The sequence below is a fragment of the Varanus komodoensis genome, unplaced genomic scaffold (genome assembly GCF_004798865.1).
Source record: "Varanus komodoensis strain SLA01 unplaced genomic scaffold, ASM479886v1 scaffold20_1, whole genome shotgun sequence".
Classification (NCBI taxonomy): Eukaryota; Metazoa; Chordata; class Lepidosauria; order Squamata; family Varanidae; genus Varanus; species Varanus komodoensis.
The window spans coordinates 3,858,833-3,874,403 of NW_025335587.1; the positions used below are offsets into that span (position 1 = coordinate 3,858,833).

General features: G+C 40.8%; 1 protein-coding gene across 2 annotated transcripts in view; it reads right to left on the reverse strand.

Annotated features, from left to right (window-relative positions):
* Window positions 1-15,571, reverse strand: part of SLC1A7 (solute carrier family 1 member 7) — a 66,015-nt gene that overhangs the window by 33,061 nt on the left and 17,383 nt on the right. For both annotated transcript variants that reach the window (XM_044429876.1, XM_044429875.1), the window contains one exon: window positions 3,338-3,553. In XM_044429876.1, the coding sequence (XP_044285811.1) occupies window positions 3,338-3,553 (216 nt within the window). The remainder of the gene's footprint in view (window positions 1-3,337; window positions 3,554-15,571) is intronic.

Below are 15,571 nucleotides of genomic sequence, written 5' to 3' on the forward strand. Positions count from 1 at the left end.
GATTGCACTCTAAGGGACAGATACCAGAATGATGCTTTGCTGTTCACTGACTTGACCACATTAAGTACCTGAGCAATTAATACTATGCCAATGTTTAATTGTCCAGAGGCATAAATAGTATATTTTAATTTTAGTGTTTGCCTTAAGATGCATTTCTTTTGTTTGGCAGAAGTAAGCCAATGGTAGTTTAACCAATTTCTTCTAAATTCATAGTATCCCAGCCTGGCTACAAAAACTTTCAAAGACAGCATGTTTGTAGAGTGCCTTAGCAAGGACTGTTGCTTCTAGATTTGCCATTTCCCTTCCCAAGTTATCAAATTAATCTGAAATACCCACTGCCTACTAGAATCACTGTTGTAGTACATAACTACATCCAGATGCTAATAAAGATACAAAATAGCACAGTGTGTGCACACCAGGTAATCTATACAGGTAAATAAAAACAGCAGAACAGGGGGACAGCTCCTGTTCATTGGCTGGGCCAATACTGTAATGATCGTCTGCATAGCATTTAAGGCAGGAACAAATGTGTGTAGTTCAGGCAAGCAAAGTAGGCATGTAGACCTGGCTAAAAAAAAATGGGTCATGAAGGACATTATTCATGAGGATGAGCAATTGTTCAAAATGCAGTATGTGTACTTAGGTATAACCTGTTCCTCAGGTTTGATGTCATGTCTTTGAGGCTAGTAATTTTCCAAGATACAAAGTATTGTACTTAGAATACCCAGAAAATGCAACCTCGCTACAATAAAAGAAATATCTGAAAAGTACAATTAGCATGACAAATGAATAAGAAATGGAAAACGGATATTATTTTAAAATCCAAGCATCAGCAGAGCAGCAGAATGCTGCGAGTAAAAGCTTGACCTCAATTAATTTTCTGTAAATCTGCTGTCTGAAAGCTCCAGTCTGTAGCAGCATGCATACATCACATATAGAAAAATAGGGCTAGAAGATCCTAGGATTTTCCTGTTGTGGTATGTCCTTTCCATTTGATGCAGGTACCTCCCTTTTGAGGCTGATAAGCCTAAAGAAGTAATTGCATCCTGAGCTTGAGAACATGGAGCAAAATGGAGGCTGGATACAATGGTGCCATTAATAGCAACAGTGAATAAGCAAGGATATTGTATGGGTAAACCAAGCATAAACAAGGGCCTAAAATGAGTATGTCATATTTCCTCGGAATGAGGTTCACAAGTATCTCGTCCACTCATATGCCAGGGAAATGGAACATGGCTGGCTATGATTTTTTTAAACCTTACTCAGAGCTTAATACCTTCATCATTTTAATGGGCATATGGGTGCCATGCATGTGTGTGAAAGCAGATTCATCCTTAACTAATCACAAAACTGAATTTTAACATTGAGTTAGGAATACAAGTACATGCAATGCCTTAAAAATGTAACAATCACTGCAGGAAATACTTCACCTTTCAATATCAGTTGCATAATATAATCTCAGAAACAACTACAGCTTTTTGGAGCACATGACAGCTCAGCCAAAATTTAAGGTAGTGGATTTTAATGCTTACGGTATATTAAATCTATGAGCCATGATTAACCTCTGTTTTGAACAAAAAGTACATTTAATAGAAAGGCAGTCAAATGATAATGAGGTACACAGCACAAAAATGAATTTCAAGATAATTGAATCATAGAATAGCAGGGTCAGAAGGGCCCAACCCCCTGCTGATGTAGGATGTCAATTATACCATCCCGCTGAGATAACTATTTTCTTCTTGAATGCCTCTAATGTAGAAGAACACACAACCTCTCCTGGCAACTGGTTCCATTGTCATATTGCTCTTACGGTTAGGAAATTCTTCCTTGTGTCTAGCCTACACCTGATGTACTGTAGTTTAAGTTAATTGTTCCATGTCCTACAATCTGGGATGAGTAAGAATAGCTCTTTTCCTTCTTCTTTGTGACAGCCTTTGAGGTACCTGTAGAATGCTGTCATGTCGCTAGCCTTAGCACTAGCCCTACCCCTAGCCAAATAGGATAATAAAACTAATACCACAAACCAAACACAATAAATAAATCAGAGCATAAACAGTTAATTTCCCAAATATTGACAGTCCTGTCACTGGTGCAAAAAAATTTAGTAAGGGTTGGAAAAAGAAAATTTCCCATATCTCACATGAAAAAAAGTACATAGCTTAACAACGGGCATGTTGCAAAGAAAACAGAACTCAGCTGCAGATGCATAATCTCAGCAGCAAAATAGCAGATTTGTTAACATCTTGCAAGAATCAGTCCTAGAGTTATAGAAAAATGATAGGCAACACTTGTTTGGAAAGGAACAATATAACATTCTGAATAGTTCCTTCACTCAGGTACTCCATGAGCAATGGGACAGCAAACTGCATATTATTGTTGCAGCAAAGGGGAACATTTTACGCCTGGCCTGTTCATTCTAACCTCTAGGAGTATGTCTTGAGTAAACCCAACCAGCACTCTTGGCAGAGTGACTATAACCTGCATTCTGAAGAAGAAGAGCTTGAAGACTTGGCAGGAACTGTGGAAACTCAGGGAGGGGCAGAGGCATTGCTTCAGGCTTGCCGCTCACAAGCTCCCAGGCCAATTGGGAGAACAGAGAAGTTTTAGAGGATGCAGGGGAGGAGGGGGAGCCATTGCCTTGCCTGGCCCTTGACCCCCTACCCAGTAAGAGGGCTTGTGTAGGTGTTGCTGGCTGGACCTTCGCTTAGCAGAAGCCATCCTGAGGATCAGTCCACAGAGTTACTGAAAAGAAATTATTTGGGAGAGGAGTTCCCCATTTGGGTTCGACAGTCTTCACATGACTTATCTTCCAGGTTACTTTTAGACTTAATTTTTAAGTGCCAATAAAGATTTGCTTTGCAAAGAGACTGTTTGATGTTTTGGAGCCTAAGGGCAAAGAGGGAAGGGATGAGCTCATGAGAGTCTGATGTAACTAGTGCATTTAGTATGGTATAAGCTTTCAGATGAAGCAGACTCTCGTCCACTTTATCTGAAGAAGAAATGTGTTCATTTTTAAAGTGCCACAAGATTCCTTCTTGATTTTGCTGCAAAAGACTCACGTGGCTATCCCTGTGCAAATTCATAGGTGTATATTCATAGGCTTATTCTCCTCAGTAGAATAGTCTGCTTTAATTGTGCTCTGTCAGCCACTTTCTCTCCTCCGACGATGCATGATCCCCTTGGCTGCTCAAGGTACCAGTTGGATGCTGCATGGTTTTTTCCTGAATCAGCAATCACTAGTTGCAAAACACCTCTTAAAACACTATTGCTCCTCACAAAGTTACACAATGTTCAGAATTGTACAGTTCATAAAAGCAGTAAGAATGAATGTAGTTACCGAATTAAGTCCAGCAGTGCATCTGCAGAGCTCATGATTGGCTTTCCACTTTCCTCGGTGTTCTCCTTCTGGGCAGCCCCACCAGGATGGATAATGGAAACCATAATGATTCCCACAATCACAGCAACAAAAGTAGTCCACAGATAGTAAGTGACTGTTATGATGCCTAATCGACTGGATGTCTTGGCATCGAGAGCTGCTAGACCAGACATTAAGCTGTTGAAAGAAGAGACAAGGTATATGCTTCTTTAATGATAAGCTTTTTTGTATGAGGCATTTGTTGTACACTCATCATTGCAGTTGTTTACAGGTTCTGTTATTTGTAAATAATATTTTATGGGATTTTTTTAGAAGTTGGGACAATATTTCTGATAGTGAAAGAAAAGCATGATTTCATTTTATGCATTTCTGCTTTCCTGCTATACCACAGTGCTGCTTGGAGGTTATGCAGCCAAAAAGTAGGAAAGCAAATGATCCTGTGTAGTGTTTTGTTCTCAATTCTGAGCTGAAACCAAAAGTAGATCCAGTGGATTAACTACCTCATGTAGAAAAGCATTATATCCATTACTTCGATCACTGAAAGCACAGAGAAGGCAGCATCCTCTCCAGTGAGTTCATTAAATCCTTTACTCTGAGCAAAGATGGCCAAGGAAGAAATTATGACACAATCCCCCCCCCCCCCGTTTTGCATGTTGTGCAGCCTCCCCTACCGTTTCAATTCTGCTTTTACTCAGCAACCTATCACCAGCCCCATCATAGATTGCTGAGTGTGCTCTGCAAACCCAGAGAACTGCATTGTTTAGGGGCTAAATAACCCATCACTTGGCCCATGGTTTGGTGTTGGGTTAACCTCTCAGTTGTGTAGCACCTTAACATTCCTGTGTTCTGAGTTAGCGCATCACCTTCAACACCCTCCAAGTGGCTGGCATACCATAGGCAGCACCCTTGCCGTTTGTCCCACATAGTGTAGGGGCAGCTCAACTCCTGAGCTGTTGCTACATGCAAGATGCCTCAGTGGTTGGGTTTCCACGTAATACTAACCTAGTTGAAATCTAGGCTGCCATTTTTCTGCATCCAGCCATGCTAAGAAATAATGGCTTGTTAACACAGAAACATAGAAACAGAGCGAGTCAGAAGGGGCCTCCTGGGCCATCTAATCTTAACCACAGACAACACAGAAAGAGGGCACATTGTTTGCTGTTAGGTTGTATTTAAAGGCTGCTTATGAAAATGTTTTTTTCCTCAGTGCACATGTACTGTATGAATTATGAAGGTTTGTGTGTTACATGAACAGTTCTCCCATGATCATTTCCCTGCTTGTTATTCCTATCTATTGGGAAAGACACACTGAAACATTCTTCATAATTAATGTGCTTCATTAGTATTTGGGTTTCCTTTTTATGCCTGGACAGAAAAATGCCCAAGTAGGCAATCTAGTACTAATATATGGATCAGATACAAGCTGTGGGTATTTGATTGGGACAAAGTGTGGTGAAAAACACAAAGGAACATTCAGATAAACTTTGCTAAATCTCAGTTGCTAGATAGCTTAGTTTTAAGCTCCTGGAAGCAATTCAGAACTTGCAGATACAGCCATAAATAATTGTAATATGAACAATTTTTACCAAGAAAGTAATGAAAAAATATTATCTCAATGAATGCAATTATCTCTCTCCAGCTTACGCTCCCCAGTTTTGTACATTTTTAAAATCATAGGATAAGTAGTGGAGATTGAGGAACAATTTATCTTCAAAATCTGGCTGATATGAATACAAGTAAGTGCAGTTCCTCTCCCATTGAAGCATCTCTAAAACAGTGTCATTCTGTGTAGCCCCACCCCTCCATTAAGTGCAAATAATGACTAACATTTCTACCAGTCCAAAGATATTTTATAGCTAATGCATCTATTTCTCTTTTAATTTTCTTGTGGAAACAGAAAAGTTGGAAGCCACTGTGGGAAAACATGAGAGGGTTACAAGTAGAAGAGAACAACTTCTGGATCCCCCTGCCCCCCCGCAACAAATTCCGTGAATGAGGCAAGATGATTGCATGATAAACAAGAGCCAGTGTGGTGTAGTGGTTGAGAGCATGAGACTGGGACTCAGACGATCGGTCCACTCAGCCATGAAGCTAACTGAGTGACTTTGGGCCAGTCACAGACTCTCAGCCCAACCTACCTCACAGGGTTGTTGTTGTGGGCATATGATGGAGGAGGAGATGTAAACTGCCTTGAGCCCTTTGTAGGAAAAAGGCAGGATATAAATCGAAAAATTAAATAAATAAACAAACGCCTGGTCTGAAAATTCCTTACAGCTCAGATAATAATAAAAGACTGCCTTCCTTACAATCTGCAGGTCAGCCCAACATAGTGAAGTGATTATGCCACACACACACACACACACACACACACACATTAAACTCACACTGATGCTGGACTGATTTTGTTTATGAGGAAATAGCACAGCAGCCATGGAAACTAGATCTTCCTTTGAAGCTTTCAGGAACAGCTTTCCTGATGTAGGATAATCATAGGAGCATAATTTTAGCTTCCTACTTTGAAAATATAAATCCCCAAAAGGGGTGGGGGGAAGTATGGCTAGAGTAAAATATAGAAGCAGGATTTGGCATGAGATGCTGTCTCCAATGCTTTTGTGTCAATTTCTCCTGTTAACAATAGCCTTGCAAACTAACAAATAAAATCCAAAAAGAGTTCTTTCCTAGAGCATGATGGCAACCATTTGATTAAGTTGTCTAAAAGTCAGGCCAAAATACAACTTAACCTTGATTACAAATGTGCAGAAAATACAGTGGTAGGATTTAGCATTCAGGTTCCTGTCATCTAGTAAATTAATTGAGAAAATGTACTGCTTTTCTGCTTGCCAATCTATAATCCTGCAGGTTCTGCTTTCAGTTCATTGCATTCTGGGGTGGGAGGAAACTAAAATACAGCACTATTAGATTTCACTATATTTCAGCTTCACTCTCTGCCCTAGGATTCCTCCTCTTTAATCTTGGATATAGGAAAACTCTTTGTGATTACCTCACAGTTGCATATTAGCCATCATGTTCAAATGTGCTGAACACTACAACTGTTTTTCAAGGATACAAAAATAAGAAATATTCATTCTTAAAAGGAGGCAATTTTGAAATACATAAATAGAAAATGGAAATTGCTGTTCAATGTCACTTCTCCCAAACTGGTGTTTTCCAGATGCATTGTATTTAACTCCCATCAAGCCCAGCCTGTAATGGCCAATGGATAGGAATGCTAGCAGCTGTAGCCCAAAACTTCTGGTGGGCACCAGAATTCAATAGGGACAAATGCCAAGTTCTGCACCTAGGAAAAAGAAACCAAATGCATCATTACAAAATGGGGGAATACTTGGCTCAACAATGCCACAACTGAGAAGGATCTTGGAATTCACAAACAGAATATGACTTAACAATGTGATGAGGTTCCAAAAAGGGCAAATGCTATTTTAGGCTGCATTAACGGAAGCAGTATTTCTAAATCACATGAAGTATTGGTTCCCCTTTACTCAGCAGTGGTTAGGCCTCATCTGCATGTTCCATCCAGTTCCGGGCACCACAGTTTAAGAAAGATGCATATAAGCTGGAAAGGACTGAGAAAAGGGCAACAAAGATGATCCACGAACTGGACACAAGGCCCGATGAGAACAGATTGAAAGAACTGGGCATGCTTAGCCTAGAGGCTATGATAGCAGTTTTCAAGTACCTGAAAGTTTGTCACAAAGAGGAAGATCCACTATCTGTTCTTGATCATCCCAGAGTGCAGGACATGGAATAACAGGCTCATGTTACAGAAAGTCAGGTTCTGGCTGAACATCAGAAATAACTTCTTGCTTGTATGCTGTAAGCCGTCCTATTTATGCTGTAAGCCGTCCTGAGACGCAAGTAATTGGACGGCATACAAATTTTATAAATAAATAAATCTCATTTGCCCAGTAAAGTGAACCGTGATATACATACGTATATACATACATATGCTACTAGTTCTAAGAAACTTTCTACCAAAGTCCTGGTATACAGTGGTGCAAAATCTTCATGCTCTTATCCATATCTCCAAGATAGGACTGCTTAAAGAACTGTTGCTCTTGTGCAGCAACTATTTAATCTGCAAATATTACCAAATGATTATGCATGCTATGAAAAAAATCACTGATTTCTGCATATCAAACTTCTGCCTAATTCACCACAACAGACTATCCTCACAGGTTATTTATTATTGATTGATTCATCAGGATATGAATAGCATGGAATCTAGAGTGACTTTATCTAGCCCCATCTATGGAATGCGCTCCCCAGAGAGGTCCGCCTGGCGCCATCATTATTTGCTTTTCGACGCCAGGCTAAGACCTTTTTATTCAAACAATATTTTAACAACTCTTAATAATATCTATAGGTTTTAATTTTGCAGCCAGGGTGAGTCTGGGTTTTTAATTGTATTATTTTATTATGTATTATGTTTATTTATTTTATGTGAGCCGTCCTGAGGCTATAAGCGATGGGACGGCATACAAAAGTTCTAAATAAATAAATAAATATTTCAAATATAATCAGATTATTCTAATTATACAGCAAATGTATATAGATGGGTGAAAGCTTTGTTGTTGTAGTAGCACCACCCATGCATTTAATGCGTTACAGAGAATGAGAGGATAGTTCTTTGCCCAAGGAGCAACCATATTGGAAGTAGATACAAAGGATGCAACTGGAGGTGGGGAGAGGAGAGAAAGCAAGGCAGGGATTTTTTCATAGAATCATAAAATAATAGAGCTGGAGGGATCCAAGAAGGCCATTGGGACCAAGCCACTGCTGTTTACATCACCCCACTCAGATGACTGTCCAGTTTTGTCTTGAATGTGCCGAGTGTGGGAGAGCAATTGGTTCCACTGTTGTATTGTTCTGACAGCTAGGAAATGTCCTAACATCTAGCCTGAATCTGGTTTGTCGCAATTTATTTAGCTTAGAATTCTATTTTCATTTTAGTCCCAGGGAAGGGGAAAAGACCAAAGGAATTTTCACATGTTCACATAACCACAATGGTAACCTAGGAACAGATTTCATCATTTGTAAAGGAAACATTAGATATACATTTATCCAAAGTGCTTTATGCCCTCCCACTGAAAAAAGAGGTTTATACTTCAGTCTGACCTGATTCTGTCCATGATTTATAAGGGCAGTTAAGGGGGAACATTATGACTAAGTCAGAGGTTAAATTAGGCAGCACCATTGCTTCCAGTATTCTCCTAATCATTGATCATGCTGGTTGGTGTTCATGGGAGTTGATGTTCAGGAGGGCACTGGGATGGGGGAGGCTCAGTTAGACCAACAAGAGGCATAACATGACCTGCTTCATCTCTCATATCCAGAGAAGTCCAGATAGAAAAGATGCCAAGCTATCAACTGTGCTACAGCCCAGAGTTAGTGTCCAATCACATGTTAGCTCCTGTAGGTGACAAATCCTACAGGACTCTAATAATGGGATTGCCCTGTCTTTGGAGCATGCTCATTAATAAGATCATCATCTGTAATAAGATTACATGGCCACTAGATAATGTAGTGATGAGGTTGGAGTTGTCATGGGAAAGTCCACAACAGTAATTAACCATTGGGAAGCAATTAATTAGGGGTACCTACTGAAAGAGAAGAAAGTAAAATGAAGGCTAAATGTGGTTAATCTTACTCAGAGTCCTGGAAAGAAGAATGCTGAACCTAGAAATTATATACCAATCTTATTTTAAAGAACACACCAAGAACAGAAAGAGGAAAAAAAATTGATCCAAGTAGCTACCCTATTGGGAAGGTCAGCTTGTGGCCCTCCATATGTTTTGGCCTACAAGTTCCATTATCCCTCACCATTGGCTAGGGATGATGGTGGTTGTAGACCAAAACAAATAAGAGTGATTGTTATCCATATCAAGATGAGTCCAGATAGAGAAATCCAACTGGTGCCTCCCACTGATGAAACAGATTCTGGCAACACAGCTAGGAAAAGGGCAACTTTCCACCCCCATTAATTCCCCTCCCCAGTCTATTTGAGGTTTGGTAATAAAACTTTGAGGGTGCAGGGGGGCAGCAGATGTTTCCCACTGAAAAATGTTGAAAGTCCACCTGCTAAAGAAAGCAACTAAGGGCACAATCCTATGGATGCCTAGGCAGAAAAAGCTTACATTCTGGCTGGGGCACACTGGGAGTTGTGGGTTTTTTATCTGCCTAAACATGCATCCCAAAACTACTGAATATACCAACTGCCTCTTACACTGGACAAAATGAGTTTACACCAAGACATCTAGTAATGGGGAAACTGGTTGCGTTAAACTCTGGTGAAAGCTGCTGTCACATATCCACTTTTGGCATCAAGTCTTTGTTGACACAGGATGGAAATGGAACAGAATGTGCAAATGCACAGAACTTCATAAAGACTGGCTCTTATTCCTGGCCAGCTGCTTTGAGCAACGATCCTAACAGCACTTACAAAATTATGACAGAAAGACAAAGGAAAAGATTCTGGTGTGTTCCACTGAGCTGAAGAAGATACAAGTTGCAGCTCGGCAGATGTAAACACCAGCAAGCTGTTAGTTTGAAATAATTATCTAGTGTTTACAAAGGTATTCATCTTTCTTGCAAATACATTTGGGGTTTTGCATTGTTCCGGGTTTTTTTCTGAATAGCAGGCTCAAAGCCTGGCAGGAATATTCACAAACCACTTAAGCTATGGCCGTGGAAATTAATTATGGCCAGTTTAGTTCCTTCAAAGTACAGCTGTGTGGATCTACATAACCTTCTGCTTGAACAACTGTCTCTTTTTCTGAATGGTATTATCTTTGAATGCAATAACCCTGGAAAATGGAAACATAAGGAGCCGACCAGAAAGCCCATTCATCTCATGCATCTCCATTTTGCTGTATTCCTGTCCCATCAGAAGCCATCTGGATATTGCATTGAAATAGATGGATTATGGATAAAGTTGTCAAAGGCGCTTAGTGTGATTAGAAAGGCATTAATCTTGTCAAGAAGTAATGGAAGTAATGGTCAGGTATTAACCACCAGCAGTTGCTACAAAATGCACGTTTGTTTTCATTCATTCACCTCTCGGTCATGTTCCCATTTCATAATTGCTTGCTATGGAAAAGCCCTTCCTCAGCAAGATTGCCCAGTGAGGATCCCCTTTGTCAACAACATTCATGATGATTAGATGCACTGTGACTGTTGCTTGACAGAACAGGAACACTGACTTTCCTGGGTTGCTTGTCAGTTTTATTAGTCACACAGCTCATTGCCATTTATGATGAGGCTTTTTTTTTTTAGCTTTTGGTGCTTGGGGAATAGGGATAGAAAGATGTATATTAGTGTCCAGTTCAAACACAGCCACAATTTGAATAAAATGCGCTTTTTGCTTTTGTTTTAAAACACATTTAATTGTCAGGGCAGGCAACTGCAAAATATTTTTCATGCAGCCATCAAATTACAGCATAGGCCTGTGGGAAACATGCTTTGAACACATGTTATTTAGGTGGATGTGACAGACAGCATGCCATTGCATAACATATCCCACTTGTTTCAGAGTAGAGGGGGGGAAGCAAAGGTCCATTTCACTGATTCCTTCTTCCAACACACATTCATCACATTACACTGCAGCCCATCTTTGGCTGATACAAAAAACATGGTACACAACCTCGTGCTGTTTCCATGGTACATGGATTTTTGTCTGGACCTAACAGTCAGACAATCACATGGTTATCTGGGCAGTGTGGTTGCATTCTCCCCATGCCAGCCTGCCAGCCTTCCCAAGTGTTCCATTATCCCGTGAGCAAAAGTCAGATCCTTTCTTTATTCTTAGCTGTGGACCACATCAGCCCCCCCCCCCCCCCCCCCCCCCAGTTGGTATTCCATGTAGTGCTTCCAAGCTGTTCTAGTTCCCACCGAGAAATGTACTGAACGAAAATAGTTTTGCCACAATTCCATGCATATTTGGGCAGAAAAAACTTCCTACAACTCCAAGTATTCGCCAAGTACCCATACTTACTGGCGCATGTTGAGAGTTGTAGAACTTTTTCCCATCTAAACATGCACAGGACTGCCCCCCAATACTGTTAAATACATGGAGGGAAGGATGGGGGACTCAGTCCGAGCTCATGCAAAACAGAAATGCACCCCCTCCCTGCCATTGATATGTAACAATCAAATCTGCAAATAAAGGAAACCTAGGCAGAGCAATCAGGCCCCAGGGTTGCAAACTACTGCACAAAAAATGCCAAGGGAATATAAATGTTTTCCTAAGCAAACAAAATTATTTAAACTACATGACTAAGGATGATTCACCCAAGAGGGAATCTGAGCAGAATGGGCAAGAAACCATTGAAACCAACAACATTATGAACAACTTTGCCGTGCAAGGATGGGCAACTAGTAACCTTCCAGATGTTGTTGGATTGAATGATAGGAGTTGCAGTCCAATATCTGGAGGGTCACATGTTGCTCAGCCCTGTAGAAGAGCATTGTGGTTTGCTCTGTTTCTGCAATTTGTATTATGCAAACAAAGGAGAAAATGTAGGTATTGTCATGCCAATGTCACTGGAAATGTAAACATTGAGCATCTATTTAGGGCACGAACATTTTATCAAAATCAGAAAACTTTCTTACAGTTTGCTGTGGTTTCCTCCCCAAAAACAGAGGGGAAAACTCTTGAAATCCTGTCTTTGTAAAGTGGAAGACAATTCTGAAACTGGGGGGAAAGGCTAATAATGCCACCTTTAAAAAAACTGCACTTAAAAAAAGAATACAGTATAAGATTGTCTTCCTAAAAGGGGAAAACATTTAGCAGGCTGCAGACAAGCTTTGTTTGGCTACAAGAATGTCATGGCACAGAACATATTGTATAAAAATACACTGGAATTGGAATAAACTGCAAAAATCTGCCAGTCATTTCCTACAGATGGCAGAGGCTAAACCTAGAATGTTCTCGCATTCGCATCTGAGAATGGACAAATCCTGTGATATACAAGTATCCTGTCTAACTGGGGTTTGTTGCAGCCTTCCCCAACCGGGCGCCCTCCAGATGTGTTGGACCACATCTCTCAACATTTTCCATCATGGAACAGGCATTATGATCCCAGCTGTGCCAATAGTCATGAACATGCTGCACTCCTGCACGAGCTGCAGTGCCGGTGTGTCACACAGGACCCACTTCAGCCCTTTCCAATCTATAAGGAGCCATGGGGACAGCAGCCATATTGGATGTGGAGGATGTGGAGGTAACCAGACAAGCAGAGAGGCCTCAGGGCAATTGGGCTGTCCTTGCTAAACATGCATCAAATGGTGCTGGCAGCTGCTGCAGGTCAAGCGGATGCACATAGGTCACAATACTCCCACTTGTCTTTAATATTTATTTATAGGACACCTTTTCATCCAAGGAACCCAAGATGACTTACTGGATCCTGCCACTCTGCAAGGAATGTTAGTCTGAGGGCTTCCCACATGCAGGGTTTAACCTGCTGCTGTACAGGGGCTTCTTTTTCTGTTTTCATTGCAGAGGAAAAAGGCATACTTGACCTTTTTCAGGGGTTTGTATTGCTCTGCTTTTCTATATATTCTATTAATCAAGTACTAAGTGGCACCATGAACTGTAAAGTAGAGGATTCTCATCTTTCATGAAGTTTTTGTTCCCGTTTGTCATAATTTAAAATTTAGTACCAGATTTTCCTTGATCCAAAAAACTTGCAACCCTGTCTGTCCACCCCCCCCACAAAAAAACAAAAACAAAAACAAAAAACAACCCCCCCCCCCCCTGGAAAACAGGAAGAGGCCTTGGAGGACACCAAGTCACGGAAAGGCCATACAAGAGATCCCTCCATGAGGGATCATGAGAACACAAGAAATACCTTGAGTATAGAAGCCCTGAGAGTCAGTAACTGGCCCACAATCACCCAGTGGACTGTATGGCTGAGTGAGGCTTGAATCTGGGGTCACCTCATCCCCACTCCAATCCTCAAACTTCATCCCACAGTGGGACTCTACAGAAAATGGCAGAGAGAGGGTGGCAGGATGATTGTAGTACTGGTTGTGAGGATGTACAATTGAACAATATTTGACTGTGAGATAAAATTATTTATCAACACAGATTCCATCCTGTGCTAAATGGAAACTTCAAGACAGCAAATTCTGTTTGGACTACAGTGCAGCAGGAAAGGATTAGCTTCCTTTCCCCCCTCCCCAAAGCTGCTGTCCCAAAGGTCCTGAAGGAGCATCCCCACCACATGCTGTTGATCTGTTTTGAGAGGTCTCACATTAGTGCCACCTGTAGTTTGATTTTAAGTGCCTTTCTTATTCAAAGTATTCTGTGTAATCAAAAACCAGAGGACTTTCTTAGTGATGGCACCCTGGGCTTTTGGATTTCTCCCTGAGAGGTATGCCAGCTGCCTCCTTTATCAGTTTACCAGTGTCTGATTAATTTTTGTTTATTAATCCAAGCACTGTAACTTATCTCATTCCACAGGCCTCCTCATATTTTCTTCCTATTTTTTATTAGGTTGCTGCATGTCAGTTGTGTAGTGTATTATGTAATAAAATACATTATCTCAATTGTACATCACCCTGGAATAGGATTTGATAAAGGACAGCATATAAATGTTTTAAATACATGTATGAATAAGGGAAAATAAAAGGTAAATGTAAAAGAAGACTGATGGCAAACAGGCAGGAACTAGTTTTGTTGTGAATGACATAAGAGATGTTATTGCACTGTGGGAAACTGCTGAGAGAGTTTTGGCTGTTGGGTGATACAGAATAAACAATAATAATAAAGATGATGTTGATAACAACTACTACTTCAATTTAGAACATCCAGGTCACTTTTATTCTTAACTAGAGAAGTGCATGCTCATAGGAAAAGGATCTGCTTTAACAGCGGGGGCTGGACTGTTCAGTGTAATGTTCATTCATTCATTAATTCATTAATTTATGAATATTCATTCATGCAAGAGCGCATTCCAGTTGCTTGTTAGAGAGTTCAGGCCACCCACTGCCAGGGGTGAAACCATAAATATGTCCCAAGTATAGCACTTTATTTTTCCACATAACAGTGAAAGGCAGCTATCTTCTTATATGTACAATATAAAGTGAAATTGTAGACAGTATTTGTAAGAGACATTTAACTTGCATAGTCCCAGTTTTAGTTCTGCCCCTTGGTCTTACTACAGTATAAGACAATGGTCCAATTTGCATGTCACAACAGCATCCAGACTTATATTCTTTAAACCATAAGTGGACGTAACATGGCAGCAAGCTGCTCTGCACTGTCGGACTGCAGCCATGGCAAGCAGGAGTGGATAAAGGATGGGTTCACACCTCACCCATAAATAACTCACAATGGGCTGTTTGCTGAACAACCCATGATACTTCCAACAGACAATTGATACTTCCAACAGTGGCTTGTTTGCCCCACGCAGTCCTCTCACTGGGTGTGGCACTTATTCCAGGTGCCTTTGCAACAAAACTCCTTGTGGGTTTGGTCCCTACATCAGCACCCTTTCTGTAATTTATTGGCTAGTTATTGAGGAAAAATCCATTCCTCTTGTGTCAAATCACATTGTGAGAATGTAGGGGCAGTTGTCAGCTAAGAAAGGACAAGGGAGAACAGTGACCGCATGAACAACATGACAAAGAGCTGCAGGGATTTTTGGCACTCTGGCTGGGCAGCTCCCTAGCCATTTCTAGAAAACCAAGATAAAAATGCCCTGTTAGTAATGGTACCATAAAGATGGACAACCCAAGAAATCACAGGTTTTCAGGCTGGTTTGGTTGGGGAAAATAATCCTCCCTAAAGAAATGGGTATAGGTTTGCATGATAAGGCAACCCATCATTGTAAATTATTGCAAAATGTGATTTAATCCTTTAGCTTGTTGGGGCAGAGACAAGCTAGAATTCCTGATTTATATGCCACGACAAACAACCCTGGAACAGAGTGACCTGATTTTCATGAAACAACTACTCACAGTGAGTGGCCAGAAATAACCCAACAACAAACTGTGGGTTATTACTCTGGCAATATTCTTGACAAAACAGTGGCCTGTTGTGATATGAGAGCCAGGCCAGTGTTGGAAATTACATTTCTATTCCTAAATGCATGCTAGGAAGCAGGGAGGAATGGAAATAATGAATGACTAAAACACAGCTGTAGTCCCTGGTGCAGCACGGGCACACCATCGTAT